The sequence below is a fragment of the Equus caballus genome, chromosome 3 (assembly GCF_041296265.1).
Source record: "Equus caballus isolate H_3958 breed thoroughbred chromosome 3, TB-T2T, whole genome shotgun sequence".
Taxonomy (NCBI): domain Eukaryota; kingdom Metazoa; phylum Chordata; class Mammalia; order Perissodactyla; family Equidae; genus Equus; species Equus caballus.
This window is the reverse complement of record NC_091686.1, coordinates 121,904,705-121,925,123: the sequence shown is the minus strand read 5'-3', so window position 1 is coordinate 121,925,123 and position 20,419 is coordinate 121,904,705. Positions and strand designations below refer to the sequence as shown.

Genomic DNA, 20,419 nt, shown 5'->3' with positions numbered 1-20,419 from the left:
ACTCCTGTGGGGGCAGCTGTGTCTCCTGGAGTGGGCCTGGGAGGGACAATGGAAGTGTCCCTGCACCTTGGCGGACCTCTGTGTGGGAGTGACTGTGGCGGCACGTTGCCTGGACGGCAGCCTCCCTTTGCCGCGCCCCACGGCTCAGGGAAGCACAGGGCAGGCACCCAGAGTCCCAGTCTGACTTGACCCATGACGGGGGACAAGCAGCTGGTCCCCCCTGGGCCTCAGTCCTCCAAGTGTCCAGTGGGAAGGTTGGGCTGGTGCATCTCTGAGCTCTGGGGTCTGGGAAGATGCCCCCCACCCGGCAGCCCACTCACTTTGGGGTGGATCTTGATGGTGGCGATGTCCGACTTCTTGTCGATGTCTTGGATGGTGGCCTCGTAGGTGTCGCCGTTCTGCAGCTGCACCTTGAGCTGCTGCCGGCCTGAGACGGAGTTGGTGCTGGACACCACGTGGGCGTTGGTGACGATCAAGCCGGCCTCCGACATGATGAAGCCCGAGCCGCTGGACAGGGGCACGTTGCGGCCGAACAGGGGGTGTCTGCGGGGAGATGAGCATGGCGGGCGTTCAGGGTGGGTGTGCACTCGGACAGGGGTCACACAGCCGTGGGCCAGCAGGCAAGGAGCAGAGCCAGGGTGGGGGTAGAGGACATGGGCTTGGAGGCCACTGGGCCCACACTTACTGCTGTGGCCTTCGCCGGGTTGCTTAGGTCTAGACCCATTTCACAGCTGTAAGGAGGGGATGATAATCTCTGACTTGCAGTTTGCCGGTTGGATGTGAGCCCCATAAATGTTGGGCCTGTGATGCCAGCAGCAGGCACAGCCACCCCAACATCAGAGCACCAGAGCCAGACAGCCCAGGTTCCAGTCTCAGGTCCAGGCCCCACTCCCTGTCTGCCTGACCACAGGCGGGTCGTTTAATCTCTGAGCCTCGGTCTCCCCATCCAGGAAATGGAACAATAGCACCCACCCCGCTGAGTGACACCCAGAATACACTCAACAAACACGGCTGTCACTGGCACAAAGGAAAATGACTGAGGTGCACACAGCATCCACTGGGACTGTCACAAAGCCCAGAGGATGCCAGTTTCCAGATCTCTGACTAGGCAGAGAGGGTAAGCACTGAGGGGACAGGCTCCCACCTCCCGCTGGCCCCTCCCCTCGGGATGCCTGCCTGGAAGCCCCTAATGGTGGACAAGCAGAGCTGGTGCTGGGCTCTGCTCAGCAAACGCCACACGAGGCGCCATGCTTCCGAGGACACAGGGGGACGGGGAGCACTAGATGTGGCAGGATGGGACAAGTGCCCACAGACATAAGGTGACACCCAGCCTTGGCATGTGCCTCCGTGAAATGGGACTGAATGGGCGATGAAGCTGGCGTGGAGCCCGAGGTCAGTATTCCCTGACGGGGACAATGCTCAACCCTCGCTGGAGCCCTCTGGGGAGGAGTCACAGCCCCCTCCGGGGACGGACACAGCTCAGGACCTTCTCCCGGGCAGGACACCTCTGGGATCCCAGCACAGGCCTGGACGGAGCAGGAGCTCAGTGTCTGAGGCTGCTCAGCAGAGAGGAGAGAGACAAACGGGCCGAAGGGGCTGGCAGTCGTGCGGGAGAGGAGGCACAGAGGGGCGGCGTCCCCCAGGGAGGTGAGTCTCTGCGGGCCCAGAAGCCCTGCCTCGGCCGACAGGACAGGTGACAGTGGCTAACAGCACCAAGAGCTGCCTCTGAGCCAGGGACGAACTCGTTTCCCACCCATGGCCACCCTACGAGGCAGGCAGGTTTCCAGTTTACAAGCAGGGAAACAGGCCTAGCGACGTGAACCACTTGCCTGGGTTGGGCAGGCAAAGGGCAGAGCAGGGGTTTGAAGCAAGCGGCCCGGCCACTCGGCTCCCTTGCAAGGCGACCACAGCATCTTTCCACCCAAGTCCGCGTGGGCCCTGGGCGGGAGCTGCCCCCAGTGCCTCCAGAAACCTGGCCTGACGCGTGTAGCATTCGGCGCCTATCTGCGGAAGGGTCCAGGCCGCCCAGAGGCCTCCTCGCCTGGGTCAGGGTCACCCCCGGGGCCGTGGTCAGTGGTCATCATTTGCATCTGGGATCAGCCTGCCTCAGCCTCACCCGCCCACCGGCTCAGACATCTGCCTCCGAGGCTGACGGGACACTATGTCGCTGCCGCCCGGCCGGGCCGCAGTTGGCAACTAGCTGGCTGGAGCCTGGCGCCCAGGGCCTCTGGAGAGATACTGCCCCTGTCCGAGCCACCTGCAAGGCCAGGGGCGTGCCACTTCTCACGTCCGGTTGTGACTCCGTCTCAGGGTCTGTGCCCGAGGCGAGGGCCGTGAGGGGTCAGCGTGCTGCAGAAGGACGGGCTCGGCTCTGGGGTCTGAGAGACCTGGGGGCCCCCCAACCCAGCACTCAGGGGCTCTGTGAGCCTGGGGAAGTTTCCAGGCCTCTGCTTCCACATCCAGAAAACCGGAACAGGAAAGCCTGCCTTCTGGGGTTCACAGGAAGATGCTGAGGGCACCAGAGTGGAAGGGCCTCGGGGCGCGGTGCCTGCACACACGATCCGTCAGCGCTGGGGCGGGGAGCTGGGCCTCTGTGAGGTGGGCGTGCACCGGGGCTGTTTTGAAAAATGTGGGCAAAGCAGCAGACAGGGCCAGGACACAGTAGGTGTTTTGACAGTGCACGCAGGCCATTGGTCCACTCGCCCCCAGGGAGCAGCGTCCATGGGGAGCTCAGTCCTTGGCCTCCAGAGATGGGGGACAGAGATGCCTGTGACAAGGGCTCCCACTGGGCAAGCTCCACACCCAGCAGGCAGAGGGCCCTGTGCTGGGACCAGGAATCAGGGTGTAGCCAGCTCTGCCCACTCCCGGGGACCTCCACGGGCCTCCATGCCTCGGGGTCAGCATAGTGGCTCTGGCCGGCCCCCAGCCCTCGGGGAAGGTGCTGTGAGGACAAACAAGGCCCTGGAGTCGCGGCCTGTGGTGACTGTCCCCTCCAGTGGAACGGCGCACACGAGCCAGCTCCCTCCGAGCCCTCAGGGTGGAAAGGGGTTCTGACCCTGCGAGCCTCATCTGGGCTGTGTGCAGGCCCCTCCCACACACGGGCCAAAGGGAAGACAGACGGACGCAAGAAACACTCTGAACTGGCAAGGCCACGCTGTCAACGTCTTCTCTGTAGAGTGTTGAAGTCGACTTGGGAAGAGACCCCAGGATTCCGGGGCCACCAGTCTGCAGGGCAGCAGCCTTCAGGGTCCCTCAGACAGGCCCTGTGATCAGGGGAGGAGGGGGTTGGGTGCGTGGGGGCGGGGGGACCAGGGGCGGAAGGAGGGGTCTGGGCCCTGTCTCTGCAAGGGGGTAGCTTGCACTGCTCACTGCTTCCCTTCTGATTCATTCCTTCACCATTCATTCACTCATCCACTCATTCATTCTGTCTATTGTCAATTCCCTCATTCATGCATTCCTCCACAGTACGTTCATGTACTCATTTGCTCGTTCGCTCCTCCAGTCATCCATCCCTTCATCCATTCACTCACTCACACGCTCATCCATTCACACACCCACTCACTCCCACACTCATCCATTCACACACCCACTCACTCACTCCCACACTCATCCATTCACACACTCACACACATTCATTCACACACACACTCGCACACTCATCCATTCACACACACACTCACTCCCACACTCATCCATTCACACACCCACTCACTCCCACACTCATCCATTCACACACCCACTCACTCACTCCCACACTCATCCATTCACACACTCACACACATTCATTCACACACACACTCGCACACTCATCCATTCACACACACACTCACTCACTCATCCATTCACATACTCATCCATTCACACACCCACTCACTCATTCAATCATCCATTCAGTCACTCACACACTCATCCATTCACACACACTCACACTCATCCATTCACACACTCACACACATTCATTCACACACACACTCGCACACTCATCCATTCACACACACACTCACTCACTCATCCATTCACATACTCATCCATTCACACACTCACACACATTCATTCAATCATCCATTCAGTCACTCACACACTCATCCATTCACACACACTCACACTCATCCATTCACACACCCACTCACTCACACACTCATCCATTCACACACACACTCACACACTCATCCATTCACACACCCACTCATCCATTCGCATGCCCACTCCCTCACTGAGCCACCACTCTGGGGCAGACCCTGGGCTCTGGGGACTTCGGGACGACTTTGATGCAGTCCCTGCCCGGAAGAGGTCTGTCTGGTGGGAAACCAAGAACCTCCTCACTCAGGTTCTCGTCCTGTGTCACTGGGGGCCGCCCGTCCCAGCTGGCCAACAGGGGAGGGCCGGGGATGCGGCGAGCGTCTGAGCGAGGCTGAGGGAGGTCGCGCCGTGGAGCAGAGCCCTGAGGCCAGATGTGGCCCGACTGCTGCTCAGCAACGTGTGGCCCTGGCCGCCCGCCCTGCTCTCAGCTGGCGGCCTCACCTTTCCATGACATGCAGCTTTGGATGCCTACAGCTAGTCCAACCGAAGAGGTCCTGGACAACGCGGTGGGCAGAGGGTGTCCAGGCCACGGGAACAGCAGGAGAGGGAAAAATGCGTGGACAGGTCCTCCACAGCACGCTAGTCCCTCTTGGGGTGTCACCAGAGCCCAGGAGGGCCCGGATGAGGAGACTGAGGCTGGAGGGGTGGTCATCATCCACCTTGTCCCCCGCTCCGGCCACACTGGCCTTATTCCTGACCTGGAACAGGCAGACTTTGGCACCTTGCTGCGAGCTGGGCCGCCCCCGACTCTACACATCCTCTGGGTACCTCCCCCGGTGTCTGCTCCAACTTGGATCAGTGGGGCCTCCCTGAACCCCAGTTGAGCAGGGCGCCCCTTCCCCAGCATTCTGATGGCCCGCCCTCCTGCATGACCGCTCTTCTCCACGGCTCAGCCCTTCCATCGTCGTCCATAACGTGGTTATTTGTTCTCTGCGCTTTACCCCGCGGCCCCTCTGGAACAGTCACACAGCAGGTGCCCGATGGAACTGGTCGGATGGATGGATGAAGGAGGATGGATGAGACCCACAGCCGCCACCCGCTCTGCACCTGCTCAGCGCCCACAGCTCCGTGAGGCACGAGGCGCCTGTCGTTTCCCCAGGCGAGGATACCCGAGTCAGAGAGGGCGCGTCCTCCCCAGGGGCACGGGGGTCTGCGTGAGCTCCGCCTCACCCCAAGCCCCCCTGGTTTCAACGCCCCCCCCCAGTGCTAGAATCGAGCCTAGTCTGGGCCCAGCAGATGAGGGGACGCCTCGCGGGGCTCACGCACCTCAGGAAGAGCTCTATGTGGACCACGGCCGGCGCGATCTTCTCCACCACGTCCGCGATGAAGTTGAACTTGTACCGCGGGCTGGTCAGCTGGTGGAGACCTACACTGGCAGGAAGAACCAGGTGCGTGAGGGAGACCCAGACACCACCCTGAACCCCGCCCAGGGTGAGGGACGAGGAGGCCCCACCTGAGACCCCACAGGGTTCAGAACCCTTGGGACACCCCATGCTCTGCGACGCAGTGACACCCAAACATTTGGGAAGGAGGGCGTGCTTGCCTCAAGAACGGTTAAAGCTGAGCTTCCTGACATCCCCAGGCTGGCAGGAGGCCCAGAGAGGTTAGGACACTCGCCCTGAGGCTGCACAGCAGTGACGTCATGCTCGGGCTGGATCTGAGCCGGTCCCCCTGGGCCCTTGCCTTTCTCTCATAAACAGCCATGTCCTGGCACAAGAACACGGTCCCCTCCCCTTGCTGGCTCTGGTCCAGCCCTCCAGCCCTTGGGCTGGTGCAGTGACGGATGAGGGTACAGCAGAAGCCCCAGGTGGTCCCTTCTGAGCTGTCCTCGCCTGGCCACAGTGTGGCCTCCTCCCGGGCCACTCTGGGCTGCCAAGGTCCGAGTTGCCAGGGCCCCCAATCTGCGCCTCACTTGGCCACGCCCCAGTCCGACTTGCCAGGCCTCAGATTTCTGCTGCTGTCAGCAGCGGGGGCTGCTGCCTGCCGCAACCACAGACGTGTGGGTGGCACGAGGCCCAGAGCCCTTTGGTCTCCCTGCTCAGGCATGCACTGAGGTCTCCCAGGTCCCTGCAAGAGGCGGGCGCCACCTGGAACCCACGCTGCCCAGCGCACCTTGTAAGGGGCTCCTGGGGCCTGGAAGCAGCGTTGGAATGAGAGTCGAGCACCCTGGGCTGGGCTGAGCACCGCTGCCCTCCAGCTGTGTGGCTTCAGGCAAATCACTTACCCTCTCTGAGCCCCAACAGCTCATCGGAAAAATGAGACTGAAGATCCCCTTCCTGGACCCCCACCCCAGCCTGAGGGAACCGGGGATGAACATGACCTGCAAACTGTGAAGCTCCCTGCCCAGGGGGACCCACCACCCACCCTGCCACCCTGCCAGGTGTGAGCAAGGAGGGCCCGGCCTGAGGTGGCCAATGTTGCAGGCACTGCTTTTCTTGCTGATCTCTGGGAAGCGACTGAACATCAGGAGGGGAGGAAATCTGGTTCTCTGGATTGTCCGGAGGGAGAGGAGGCCAATGTGGAGAGCAGCCACGGGGCAGCCTGGGCCCGTGGTCAGGGCCGCACGCACTGCGGGCCAACGCAGCCTGACCTGCAGCCCCACCAACCTCCTGCTGGCCGAGGCCACTGTCTCCACTCTAAAGGGGGGAAACTGAGGCTCAGGGAGACACACTCCCTCGAACCAAGACACATGCCTGGCAGAGGAGGACCACCGGCCGCCCAGGGCTCCATTGCTTTGGGGCCCTTGCCTCCCCCCGCGGACCCCGCAAGGCCCTGAGTGTCCCTTCAGCCTGAGCTGGGACTTGGGGCCCGCAGGAGAGCTGGCTGCAGGCTCTGCGGGGTCAGGGTGGCAAGGAGGGTGCACCCACCCGGCCGTGGAGGCCAGCCTGCTGTGGTCAGTGGAGTCGAGGGCTGCCTGCCGGGGCCGCCCGAGCCTAGCCGGGAGCCGGCAAACTGCGGGGCCTCTTCGGGAGGAAAAGCCCAGGCCGGGCAGGGTTCAAGGTTCAGAGGTCACGGTCAGGGGCAAGCCCCTCTGGGTATGTGTGCCCCCACACAGGATTGCAGGTCCTCCTGGAAGCTCAGCAGGTGAGGCCGGGCAGCGGTGGGCTGAGCCCGGCTGTGCGCCCCGAGGGGGGCGCTGTGCCATCCTGTCGGGCCTCCAGGCGGGGGAGGAAGGTGGGCACCAAGCCTGCAGTGCCAGCCTGGTTCTGGGACAGGACACGCGCCCGCCAGGCCGTCCCCACAGCCCCGACCCCCGAGGCCCCACCCCACGGCTCCTCCTTCGGAGGGAGGGCTGGCAGGTCGGCGGCTCCCCCACAGGCACCAGGCCCAGCCCGGCTGAGGCTCGTGCCCCCACCCCATGCTGTGCTGGGCACGCATGCGGGCGGGTGTCACCCCTTCCCACTGTGCAACCTGTTGAGTTTCTGCTCCATCAGCCACACTCTGTCGTCCCAGCCCAAGTCCCGCCTCCTCCAGGCAGCCCCCATAGGCTTCTCCCCGTCAGGGAGTGCGGGCCTCTCCCTCTCGGGGCTCCCAGCACCGGGCCTGGCCCACAGCACTCGCTTTGTGGGAGTGTATTCCGTCCACGCGTGCCAAGGGCCTTCCGGGCGCACCCTGCGCCAGGTCCAGGCCAGTGACCGGCCAGGCACAGCACGGTGTAACCAGCGAGGGGACAGAGGGAAACCAGCAGTGTCCCCAACCCGGGCCTGGAACAGTGTGTGCAAAGGCAGCGTCACGCATGAAGGCAGCTGCAGATGGACCTGGCAGGCTCCAAACTGGGCCCAGCCGGAAAACACAGGCGGAGGGAGGACGTGCCTGATGAGGGAGTCCTGAGCCGGGACTCAGCCTTCCACAGGGCGCTGGAAGGCTCTGCGCGGCCCTCCGCCTGGCCCAGGGCCGCAGGGCGAGTACAGACCCCGGCTCCACGCAGGCAGCTGAGGTCCCGACCCGACGGCCTCTGCCCCAAGGCTTCCCTTTCTAGTGTGGGCTCCGAGGAGAAGCCCGCCCGCCTCACCTCCAGCCCAGACACCAGCTCCTTCGGGACAGAGACAGGTCTGGCTCCTCCCACAGCTGAGCAGCAACCAGCACAGGGGAGCCCAGCAGCCTCAGGGAGGACAGGAAGGAGGGAGAGAGAGAGGGAAGGAGAGATGGAAGGAGGGAGGGAGGAGAAGAGGATCGAGGGAGGGAGGGAGAGGGGACAAGGATGCTGCCCTGACCCTCTCTGATGCAGCACACAGTAGGTCTACAAACTCCACCACAAAGAACACTGTTCAGCCTATTAACAAGTCCCGTGAGGAGCAGCCTCATAAGAGTGGCATCAGTGGCCCATCTTAGGTCCCAGGAAACTAAGGCTGGCAGCGGAGGTTGTTGTGATGGGGGGGGGGGGGCAGGCCTGCCCACTGGCCCCAGGTCCTGTGGACTTCAGAGCCCGCGCCCTCCCTGACCCTGGGGCCTGGGGCCCCCCAGGGTGGGCCGCTGATGCCACGGGGCCTGCCAGGCTCTGTCCCTTTAAGCCGCCGTGGTGGGTGGTGGGTGGGGGGTGGGGGGTGGGGCTGGGGGGCCGTTTCCTGGCCCTCCACAGGAGATGAGTCACCCCTGAATCAGTGGGCAGGGAGGCCTTCCCACCGCCTCCTTCCACACGAAAACCTCGGCCCAGGGCTGGGAAGCAGACTCTGTTTATTTGGGGGTTTTGACAACCCCACCCCCACCTCGTCCTCGAGCCAAAGCTCTGAAGTCAACAGTCAGCCTCGGCCAGATGCAGCTGGGAGCATTTTTTTTTGTTTTTCAAAAATAAACTGAAATCCACAGGCCTCGGAAGTTTCAGTCGGGAGGAGCTTGACACAGAGCAAAGCACTGGGGGCCAGGTGTCCGGCGGGGCCTCCAGGGAGAGGAAGGGGCGCAGCCAGGACAGGGACACTGGACAGGAGCCAGCTGGGAGAGGAGTGGGGCTGGGGCTCCACCACCAGCGTTCCTGCATCCTGACAGGGCTTCCAGAGGGCTGGGGACAGTGACAGTCCTGCAAGGGGACCACCATGTGCCAGCTCTGGACAGTCACGACTGCCATGGAACAGAGGGGGAAATGGAAGCCCAGAGCAGCAAAGCGACTGGCCTGGACACCCCATGGGGCTGCTCTGTACTGCTGCACAGGTGGCGTACTGCACAACTCCAGGAGCATTATTAGCAAAGATCACAGCGTGACTGGCTTCCCCTGGGGTTGTACAGTGCACAGCCTGCTCAACTCTATGCAGTGCCCCTCCAGCTCATAGTGGCGAGAACCAGGACCGAGACCCAGTTCTGTTCCTCTAACTCCAAGGTCATTGCCCCTTCTTCTATTGCCCCCTGCAATCTGAAGCCCCTCTGTCACCCAGTGGTTAGCTATGAGCTGGGGAGGAGGGGCCGTCAGCGGATGACCGCGAGGTCCCAGGCTGCGTCCATCTGTCTACAATGCTGACCACAGCCTGCAGACCAGACGGCACCTTCTTAGCAGCGCAGGAAGGACCTGGGTGTCCGGGTCCCACTGACACCTGGAGCCTCATCTACTGCCATTCTCCCCTCGGTGCCCTCGGCTCCCGTTCCCTAAGCACGTGCTCCTAAGCGTCCCCGTGCCTTTGCATAGTCAAGTCCCCCTGCACGCCCAGACAGCACACCTCCTCCGGGCGCTGCCCTGACCCGACAGGCTGCGACCGCTCTCTGCCTCTGCCTCCCACAGCACCTCGTAAGCCCCCAAGGCTTGTCCCTCTGGACTGTCCCGCAGCCTGGGCGCTGCGAGCAGCAGGAACATGAGCGAGTGAGCGAGCAGGGGTGTGAATGTCCTGTGGGGTCAGAGGAGTGGTCCTGGGGGGGTGGGGGGGCTGCCTTCACGGCCTCCAGCCCCAGGCCCAGCGCCCACGAGGGGCGGGCTTTGAAGCCCCAGGCAGCCTCCGGTCTAATTAGCTCCGAGGCTGGCTCCTTGTGTTTTTCTTTCTCTTGAAGACTCGCCTGTCCCCAAGTGACCCATCTTCCCCAGCCGCGGATGGTGGCTTCAGATCCCGCGGTGGCTCCCGGGGGGGGCCGTGCTGCTGTCTGCAGCCCTCGGGCCCCAGGCTCCCGTCCCTGGAAGGCAGGGCCGAGGGCTGCAGCCCAGGCCGAGCGTCACGCCGCCTCCTCTGCCAGGGTCCAGGGCCGAATCCTCGCAGCAACTCTGCAAGGCGGGAGCGGTCAGCCCACTTTGCAGAGCGGGGAACAGGCTCAGGGGGGTCACAAGACCCACCCAAGGCCCGCGGCCAGCTCCCTTGACCCCCGACCTCTGTCACTTCCCCTACTCCGTGCTGGTCCTCGGCCAGCGTGACTGGCTGTGCGGCCCCCAGGGGAGCCCAGCCTCGGCCAGCCCTCGGCTTGGGGCCAGCCTGGCTCCTCTGGCTGTGACACTCGGCTGGGGCTGCAGCCAGCCCCGTGGAGGAGGCCCTGCCACCAGCTTGCTGTGCTTTATCAAAGGGGTCCCGCAGGCCACGGGGGCTCCGGGCCACCTCCAGGGCCGCCCGAGCCATGGATGCCACGCTGGGGCCAGCCCCTAGCCTGCCGCTTACAGGAAGCCCTCCCTGCCTTGACTGGTCCATCGGCTGACCCCCTGGGCTCAGGGTCCTCTGCTGTGACATGGGGACTGGATGGGGCCCGTGGAGCTCCCCTTCCAGCTCCCTCCCCTCTCGCTGCCTCTCCTCCTTTCCTTCCTCTCCCTGACTCCACCTGTCAACACTCAGGTCTGTTCGCACGCTGTGCAAAGTACTTTCAGTTCATTAACTAGTTGACTGTCCGCTGACCCCGTGAGGAGGGAACCGCTCTTACCCTCACTTCACAGACAAGGACACTGAGATGCAGCGAGATTAGGAGACATGCCAGGTCTCGCCACAAGAAGCAGTGGAGCTGGGACGCACGCCTGAGCAGCCAGACGTGGGGAACAGAACTGGGTCTCCGTCCTGGCTCTGCCGGTTACGCACTAGAGGGGCTAAAGCATACAGTAGGGCAGGTTGTGCACTGCACAACTCCAGGGGGCCACCTGCTCCCCCTGCATTAGACCTGGCGTTCGGTTTGGGACACTCACATACACGTCTTCATGCGCTGAGGACAAGGGTCTGTGATTCACTCTCTTTCTTACCCACCTGTTCAACACCCTTAACAAAACCAAGCAGAGAGGCCACTTCCTCAAGGTGCTGGAGGCCAGCCCAGCGAGCAGAGCCCTCATAGTGGGAAAATCAGGGAAAATCAGGGGACCCGGGCTCAAGGCAGAGCTGTCTCTCCCCACCTGAGGGACCTGGGGCAGCTCCCTGCCCTAGCTGAGCCTTTTCTTAAGAAGGGCCATGACACAAACACCCCAACGACGAGTGTTCAAGGTTTCGTGAGCCCAGAGCGCAAGCCTGGGGTCCACCCTTGACCCTGTGACCCCGCTGGCTCCTGTCCTTCAAAGCAGCTCTGGGAGGTGGCGGCGTTCAAACTCTCGGGCGGGACAGGTCGGCTCTCCCGGCCAGCCACCCCCCACGCCCTTGTCCGGTCCACATGAACCCCAGGCCTCCAGGGGGCCAAGCGAGTCACCGCCCGGCCTCGTTTCCCCCAAGCTGCTGGCCGGTGAGCTGGCGGACGGCGAGGGTGCACACCAGGCCAGGCAGAGAAGCCAGCGGGTGGACCCTGGCACACTCGGGCCCAGCTGTCCCAGCACAGTGCTCACGGTCTGACCACATCGGGGCAGCGCTGCTCATCCCCAAGGGGCTGGCGGTCCCCTCCGGGCCCCCTTGGAAGTGGACCTGGAGGTGAGACTGGGACCTGTGTGTGGGCTGGGCGGGGCGGGCTCCACGGGCCTGCTGGGGAGGATGGGCCTGCTGCCCGGTCCCAAGCCCTGGTTCGTGCTCCCGGTGACGCAGAGACGCAGCCCCATGGCCACCGACGCACACGGCGCCACTCGCCAGCCAGGCTTGCGCCACAGAAGGCTGTCCCCCACTGGACATCATCCACGCCAGACCCCCGCCGGGACCTAATCTGAACCCGTCCTCTCACCTACCCCTCCAGGGGGGCCCTCCACCCACCCTGACACCCCCCTGCCCCGAGCCCTGAGATCCTAGTGCCTCTGGAGCCCGCCCCCTCGGCCACCTCCCTGGCTCAGGCCTCATCAGCTCACCCTGCCCAGGGCACTGGCCCCCTCGAGCTGAGCACCCACACCCACTCTGCACGCCGGTTACTCGTCAACCTTCCAGGGTCCTCACCTCCCAGGTTGGGTCACCCTCCTGGCCCTGCATCGGGCACGAGCCCGTACTTGGCGTCTCCTGCTGTCTTCCCTTTGTGCCCACCTCCTGTGGCTGTTTAGATGCCACCTCCTCCAGGTTGCCCTCCCTGACCTACGCCTCTCCCCATCCTGGTGGTGGTTTCTTCCTTGCCTGGGTTCTACACGTCTGTCCCTCACAACGTGGGATCTGGGATTTCATGGGGCTGTGCTGGGTGGTGGCGATGGGGGGCAGAGAGCAGAGGCCAGAGTGCACCGAGCCTGCAGGCCGCCGCAGAAGTCTGTGCTTGATCCTGAAGGCAGGGGGAGCCACAGCCAGGCTTCCGGGGCGGGAAGATGGAGTCTCATAATGCCCCCTCGGGCTCTTGTGTGGAGGTGCATGGCACAGGGAGAGGCCTCACAGGCAGACCCCCAGGGGTGCCGTGGGGTCCCAGCCATAGCCCGAGGCCGGCAGGTGGGGTGCGGAGCGCGAGGGTGCTCCCTGGGCCAAGCCCTGGCGGGAAAGGCCAGCTGCACAGGGCCTGGGCCCCGAAGCTCCTCCCAGGCTGCACTCCAGGCTCCCAACCCCTGGGCGCCGAGGCCTCAGAGTCCCTGGACAGTCAGATGTGCCCTCCGCTCTGCTGTCCCCGCACGGGGAGGGGCGCAGAGAGGAGGGCAGGCGTCATCCCGCTGCTTATGCCCAAAGGCTGAATTCCAAGACAGGCGCAGCCCCAGGAAGCCACTCAGAGGATTAAAAGTCAAAAGCCAAGCAAAGCTCTTGAGTAAGTCAAGCCGAGGGCGCCGTCGGAACCTGCCGCGGGCGCACAACCCGAGCTATTAGACGCCGCCTCGTGAAGCCGCTGGGCTCCCAGCCCCGCGACTGCACACTCCCAGGCTGTCTAGTCGGCAGCTGCAGGCCGAGAGGCCCGAGGACCCAGAGCTCCTGTTAAGTGCAAGGGACCCTCTCCCCTGCACAGAGCCCCCGAACCCCTTCTCTCCCTCTTTCACCCCACTGACAGACAGGGAGCCACGCTATCCCTAAGGCAGAGGCGGCACCAGGCAAGGGCTCCCTGGAGAGGTGGTGAGCCCCTGGCCCTGGGGGGTGTGCAAGGAGCGTGGGGAGGGTCATAGGACACTCACACATCACAGGGGCCATCTATTCATTCCACAGCACTGACTGTGCGCCAGGCACTGGACCAGGGCGCCACCCTGTGGGGCTCAGAGCCCGGTGGAGATGGAGACAAGGCATGGCATCAACAGGTGGTGTGAGGGGTCTAGAGGAGACCCCAGGGGCCCTCGTGAGGCTAGTAAAGGGAGGACGTGGACATGGCGGGCAGGGAAGGCAGCTCAGCGGTGGTGGGTCACCCAGGCCAAGGCAGGATGAGGGGAGAGGATGGTGAGACAATGGGAATTCCAGCATTGGGGAAAGCATGTGCAAAGACCCTGAGGTACGAAAGAGACCAGAGTGGCTGGAGTATAGAGGATGAGATGGCCTTACAGGGGTGTGAGGGGGCCGGATGGCACAGGGCCTTGTGCGTCACGGCAAGAGTTGGGGAGCTTCCGAGGGGGCCCCACCAGTGACGAGCAGGACGGATTTATCAAGGTTATGCTGGCTGCTGTGTGGAGAAGTGACCAGAGGGAGGATGAGGGAGGTGGGGAAGCCTGTGGAGACTGTGTTGCCAGAGCAAGAAGGAGCCATGGCTGGCTGGGGGACATTTCAAGGTTGAGCCCAGGACTAGCCTGGGGTGGTCCTCCTGTCAGTACTGTTAGCCAGCGGACGGAGGAGTCCAGCTCAGGGAAGAGACAGGCTGGAGACAGGACCCTGAGTCATCAGCACCTGGGAGCATCTGGAGGAGGGACTGGACGGCTCCCCCGGGGCTGAAGGGAGCCAGGAGGAGGGGAGGAGCCGAGGGCGGAGAAGGGGAGGGAGGGGCACTCCAGGGGACAGGAGAAGGTAGGGACCCTCCACCAGGGGCAAAAGGGTACGTGGCCAGCCCAGGCGAGGGGAGAGCTGGCAGGACTTCCGTGTGGAAATGCCCTGAGGCCACTATGTGTGGACGTCACCCACTGACTTCTGGCCGGGCTCTGGGGAGCGTAGAGAGGGGACCCTGCCCGTGATGCTCTCGGGGCTGAGCCCGATGGAGCCAGGGGGCCAGACAGACCCGACTCCACACCTCAGGGAGCCTGTTGTCCCGGCCCGCGTGGAAGCCTGGGGCCAGCGAGAGGGGGCTTTCAAAGCCAGCCAGATCCCGGTCGGGCCCAGTGAGCGCATCCGTGGTGGAGAGCGGGGACCAGATTCGTGGAGCAGGTGAGACGGCGCTGGCGAGAGACCCTGCGCCAGCAAGCCTTCCACGAGGACGGGATCCTGCACTGAGGCCCTGCGGAGACCGGGGTGTCTGAGGTCCCCGTGCACTGGGGTGACAGCGCTCGCACGAGGCCCAAGAGCAGCAGCAACAGACCACAGAGTGAAGGTGCTCGCAGACCGGAGCCGTCCAGCCCTGCCTCCCGCACCGAGGGTCCCCGCCCCACGTCCCAACCTCCTGGGCTCAGACGGGATCCTGCGCCTCTGAGGCCGGTCCCTCCGCCTCCGCTCTGCCCGCCCCCCGCCGTGCTCCCCACCTTGGCTGAGCCTTCCCGCTCACCTTCCACGCTCAGCACAGAGGCAGCCCTGACCTTGGCAGGTGACACAGAGACGGTGGCGGCAGCCGTGGCCCAGAGAACAGCACACGGAATAGCGACCGGTCTAAGGATGCTCACGGAGGCACGCGCCTCAGCTCCCTCACCCAGCAACAGTTCTCCCCAGACGGCGCCGCCGTCACCCCCACCGGACCGACCAGGAAACTGGGGCAAGGACCCAAGGCCATGCCGTCAGTACCAAGCGCCGGGACACCCCGCCCGCGCCCTCCTGCCCAGGCCTCCTGCCCACTGAGCGCCGTCTGCACCTGTCTGTGCTCACCGCGCTGCCTCCCAGTCTCAGCTTCGTCTAAGTTTCTCGAGGGCACAGACGGGGTCTTCCTCAGCACAGAGCCCTTGTCACCAGCCCAGGGCCAGCAGAACACACAGAGAAGGTGCTTCACAAACCTGGACCGCCTCCAGCCTCCCGGCCCGCCCCGGGCCCTGGTGCCTTATTCAAACAGCGTCCACCGCATGGTCGGGGTCGGGGAGGCCACAGGCACGAGCAAGCTCAGCGGGCAGGCGCCAGGCCCCCTGAGCCCTCCTCCTCTCAGACCCTTCAGCGCGGCCCAAGCTCGGCCTGCGGGTACCGAGCCCCAAACCCGACGGGCCACCCCGGGGGGGCGGCAGGCACTTGCCGAGTGAAAATGCCCATCTCTGAGACGTCGAGGGGCACACGCCCTCGCCCCTTGGTCTCCTGGGCACAATCTAAACACAAGCTGACCTCGCCACCCTCACTTCCCTTAAAGCCCCTCCACGGCCCTCCCGTATACTCATAGAGAACCCCACTCAGTGCTTCCCAAACGGGGCTCCCCGGAACCCCAGTGTGCCAGGAAAGAAGAGCTCTGCTGGAACTCTCTCGGGAGGCCCTGGGCGTTATCACCGTGTGTGCGTGCGCGTGTGTTCTCACTGCGAGCTTTCTCAGAACCTCTGACAGACTCCAGTGTGGCGTGAATCCCCACTGCAGGGCCGGCACTTACTTTCCCAACCTTTTTGGGTCACAGGGCACTTATTTCAGAATACCCGACACAATGTGGGAAGCCCTGGCCAACCGGATGAAGTCTAAGCCATTGGCCCGATGCTTATGGCCACTGTCAGCCCAAGCCTGCCGACCTGCCCAGCCTCAGGTGTCACACATGCACACACGCACACCCCACACGCCCCCACACCCCACACGCCCCCACACACGTGCTGCTCTGGGCTCTCTGCTCCCCCAGCACGGCTCCCCACACACAGCAAGCCTCCACGTGGCGCTTGTGCTAGCCCCTTTTCCCACAGAGCCTGTGCCTCCGGCTACCTGGAAGCCTTGTCCATCCCGTAAGACTCAGCGTCGGACCCCGCTTCCTGAGGGCTGCCGGGCTGTGCGCCCTGTGGCGCCCCTGCATGGGGGCCGAGAGCCTGCCCCGGCGGTCAGCATCCCTCCCCTACAGATGGAGGCTGAGGGCACTCAGGGCCCAGCACAGGGCATCCACGAGGACTTACTGAACCCACACGGGAGCCTGCATTACCAAGAAGTGCCCCCCAAAAATAAGGGGGCTGCAGGGTTTTCTAGCATGTTCTTCCGTGCACAGCATTAACCTGTGTGGCAAGAAGCAATCCAGAGCCAAGTCCATGCCAGGAGGGGCTGTTCTGGGGTTTGGAGGGGCTCAGAAGCTCTCTACCCCAAGAGCCTCTCCCCAGGGAGCCCTGAGCAGCCCAGGAACCCCACAGCTCGCCCGGCACTCCCCAACAGCCCTCTGGAGACACGCGTTTTAAGTGTAGTTAAGAAGAAAGAGAACACTGGATGCCACTGAAGACAGTACCCAGACCGGAGATGTACGGCCATTCGGGACTGCCTCCCACCGAGCACCCAGCCAGAGCAGGGACACACAGATGGCGAAAACCAGGCGCAGACAGGTAGGTCGGCACATGCCAGAGCCGGACAAGGACCCTCTCTAGTCAGGAGAGCCCCGGGGTTCACTTTCACGACTTTTGTGACCTCAGGGACAGGAGTTTACCTCTCTGGGCCTCAGTTTCCCCACCTGGAAGACCAGAGGGCTGGCTAAATGATTTCTACAGAGCCTTCCACTTGCTCCCAGGGAGTGTGGACCTCGAGGCTCCGCTCTAGCGCTGAGCCTCAGCTTCCCCCAGGAGAAAGCTTCACTCCCTTACCCCCACCCACGCCGGTCCGCCCGGGGCCGAGCGCTTACCCGACGGGCACGCGCCCTTCTGCAGCTGGCGCACGGGCGTCCCCGAGAGCTGCAGCGCGCGGCGGCTGGCCGCCTGCAGCGCGCACACGTTGGCGTAGGTGTGCCCGTCCGTGCCGCACACGGCGTGCGCCCAGCGGCACCGGCACACGCCGCGCGCGCACTCCAGGCTCTCCCCGCACGGCGAGTTGAGGGGGCGGCCGCACGGCTCGCCCTCGCCGGCGGCGCACACCAGGCAGCAGTTGCAGAGGTCCGGCACGTAGCCGCCGGGGCAGCGCGGACTCGGGCACCGCGACACGTCGCAGCGCGCGGGGCACGGCGCCGCCGGGGGCTCCCGGGCCAGCGCCAGCGCGGCCAGCGCGGCCAGGAGCAGCGCGCGCGCCTGCATGGCCATGGCGGCGGGCGGCAGCGCGGGGGACCGGCCCTGGGCGAGCGGGGACGCCGAGGCGGCGCGGGGGCCGGGCGCGGGGGGCCGACGGAGGGGACGCGGGCGGGCGCGTGGCCACATGCGCCGGCGGCTCAGGCGGGCGGGCGCCGGGACCGCAGGGGCATGCCCGGGGCTCGGCGACGGGAGAGGCGCCCGCTCCCTCCGGGCCAACGGTCTGCGGGCGGCGGGCCCGGCCGCATTTAAAGGCGCGGCCCCGCCTGCCCTCGCTGGAAGGGGGCGGCCCGGCCCCTCCGCCAGCCCCGCCCAGGCCCCAGCTGGCCCCCGCCCCGCCTTCTGGGCCCGGACCCACCCGGCCGGCAGCGGCACTAGGCCTGCCTAGTCTGGGAACCCCGGCGACGGGTATGCTGCGGGCCTCGAGGGATGGGGGCCATGCAGAGACGGGGCCTCCAGGGCGCAGGCCTGCGACAACCCTGGATCCCAGCACCAGCTGTGTCCGTGTCTGTGTCCAGGGACCCAGGGATCCGAGCTGGTCCCCTCTCCCTAAGGACGCTGGCAAGTCCAGATCTCCCCAGCTCCCCCTCCCCAGCGTGGGAGCCCTCAGCACAGGGACTGGCACCGTCCCCAGGAGGGGTGTGGATGGATGTCACCCCTCCTCGCTCACTCCCCACCTCCACTGGAGACAGACCTCCAGGAAGCAACCGCCTTGTGCCCCGACTCCCCTCCTCGGTCTTTAGAGCTTGGAGGATGCGCTCGGTGAGGAGAAAAGCAGCAGCTTTGTTTTTCTGAGTTGCTGCCTCGGCATCTCAGAGTGTGACAACCTGCTTGCACTGAGTGTGGACATTTAGAGAAGGCCCTGAGCTTAGGGTGCCCACCGTAAGTTCCCGTTTTGCTTTTCCTGGGGCATCTTTAAAAATGACCACTTAGAGCTGAGCCCACGAAGAGTTAGTGACCTCCACCCCAACCACCTTATAAATAACAGGTACTTGCTACCCTGCTTTCTGTCTCCTGCTGGCTCGTCACCTGCTTGTTGTACCCCACCCCCCCCCAACACTCTCCCAGGCTTTGGGCGGGGTCTGTCCAAGCTCCAGTCCCAGCTCTCGTGCTCTGTGGCCCTGGGAGTGGTCCTGTGCCTCGGTTTCCCCCTCCATGAAACGGGAATGACTAGCGCTTCGCTGCCTCCTAGGATGGTTGGGGGCCCACATGCCGTAAGTGAAGGAGTGAAGCTCCCAAGCGCTTCATGCTTGGCACACAGTCAGCCCGCAGCACCTGGGAGCTGTCTCCATTCTCATTATTCCACACCGTTCTCTGAAGGGCCACTTGAGACCCGGGCCCTGCTCGGGAACCAGAGCCTGGTGACAATGTCAAGCCAGGGTGACAAGGGCTGTGGGGGTCAGAGGAAGGGGCCGAACCCCCTTGGGAGGTGAACTTCAAGGTGGGGAGGCTTTGTGCACCAGCACTGGGCGGCCGGGGTGGGGGGCGGGCAGGGGACAAACCAGGAGCCAGTCACTGCCTGGGCAGAGGGCAATCTGAGCATCGACTCGCTGAGTAGGGGAAAACGTCGTGTGCAAGCCCAGAGCTGGGGTCTCACCCTCTTTGTCACGAGCCCCTTTTCCGCCTGGTGAGGTCTGGGGAGCTCAGCTCAGAACGGTGATTTTTAAATGCGTAAAACAACCTGCATGGCATTACAAAAGGAAACGATGCCATTAAAATACAGTCAGTAGGACATGTAAGACAACAGGCAACTCCACGGTCTATGCGGGGCTGTGTCGTGAGCAGTGAAACACCGCCCCCCTCCGGCGCCGGGACACTGGCCGGGATCCCCGGGCAGCTGAGCAGACGGGGATCCGGAGGGGCTGCAGCCACACAGTCTGCTGTGGAGACGCCTGTGTTTGCTCTGGGTGACGGGTCACAGGGAGCCGTGGCTCAGACCTGCTTCACCACTGAAGGAAATGCTGGGCCTCAGGGCAGGTGTCGGTGACGTGAAGATGTTGTCTGTTTTTCTCCAAGTTTACGGGCACCCGGGCTAGGGGCCGTGGCTCAGAGGAGGGAGGGGCAGCTGAGGGATAGGGGTGGGTCCAACCCCTGAGGGCCCTGGGGTCCTTGAAGGACTGGGCCCTGCTGAGGGGTGAGGTGGGGGCGTGGCCCATCAGACAGTGTGTTGGAGGGAGTGGCTCGGGCTGGGGAGGACACAGGAGGGAGGAGCTGGAGTCCCGGGCGTGAGCACCCACAGGAGGCAGAGGGACAGTGGCCGTGAGCGTGGGGCTGCAGCCCCACAGGGGAATCGGGTGTGAGGGGCTGGGACCCCCCTTCTAAAAGGCCCTCGACAAAGGGCAGTAGGACATGCGTTTCTGTCTCAAAAAACTCGAAGGGGATTTTGCTGTGAAGATGTGGGGCACTTCCGGCCTTTCCTTGGAACAAGCCAGAATCCCAGGGTTGGGGGCCCTGGGCTGGACTGGGCTGGGCTGGGCCTCCCCCAATCCTGGCCAGTGCTCCTGGCTCGCATCTCCTGCAGGGCAGCTCAGGCCTGAGGGGCCGGGGGAGGGACCCGCAGGGCCAGGCTGTCCTGGGGGCGTCGTGGCCCAGAGCAGACTCCTCGGGGCCACACTGTGCTGCAAACGCCACCCTCAGGGCAACACTTCTGCGTCCTGGAGTCCCCCAGGCACAGAAAAGCAGAGACCTGGGCAGGGTCAGGAGAGACCTTTTGTCCGCAGATGGGGAAACTGAGTCTCAGGGAGGTCCCCAGCTTCCCAGGGCTGGCTGCTGCTGCAGACCAGAGCCTGCACTGCCCTCTATAGTTTTCAAGTGCTGACAGCTGCTTCTTGGGCTGAGGCCGTTCCCACGCTCTGCCAGGTGGTCTGGCTCAGTCCT

General features: G+C 64.3%; 1 protein-coding gene across 3 annotated transcripts in view; it reads right to left on the bottom strand.

Moving 5' to 3' along the window:
- Nucleotides 1–17,760, bottom strand: part of HTRA3 (HtrA serine peptidase 3) — a 36,743-nt gene extending 18,983 nt beyond the window's left edge. For all 3 annotated transcript variants that reach the window (XM_005608928.3, XM_070262807.1, XM_070262806.1), the window contains exons 1-3: nt 17,167–17,760; nt 5,347–5,446; nt 321–543 (exon numbers count right to left, since the gene is read on the bottom strand). In XM_005608928.3, the coding sequence (XP_005608985.3) occupies nt 321–543; nt 5,347–5,446; nt 17,167–17,671 (828 nt within the window). In that variant the 5' untranslated portion in view covers nt 17,672–17,760. The remainder of the gene's footprint in view (nt 1–320; nt 544–5,346; nt 5,447–17,166) is intronic.
- Between the last annotated feature and the right edge of the window lie 2,659 nt (nt 17,761–20,419).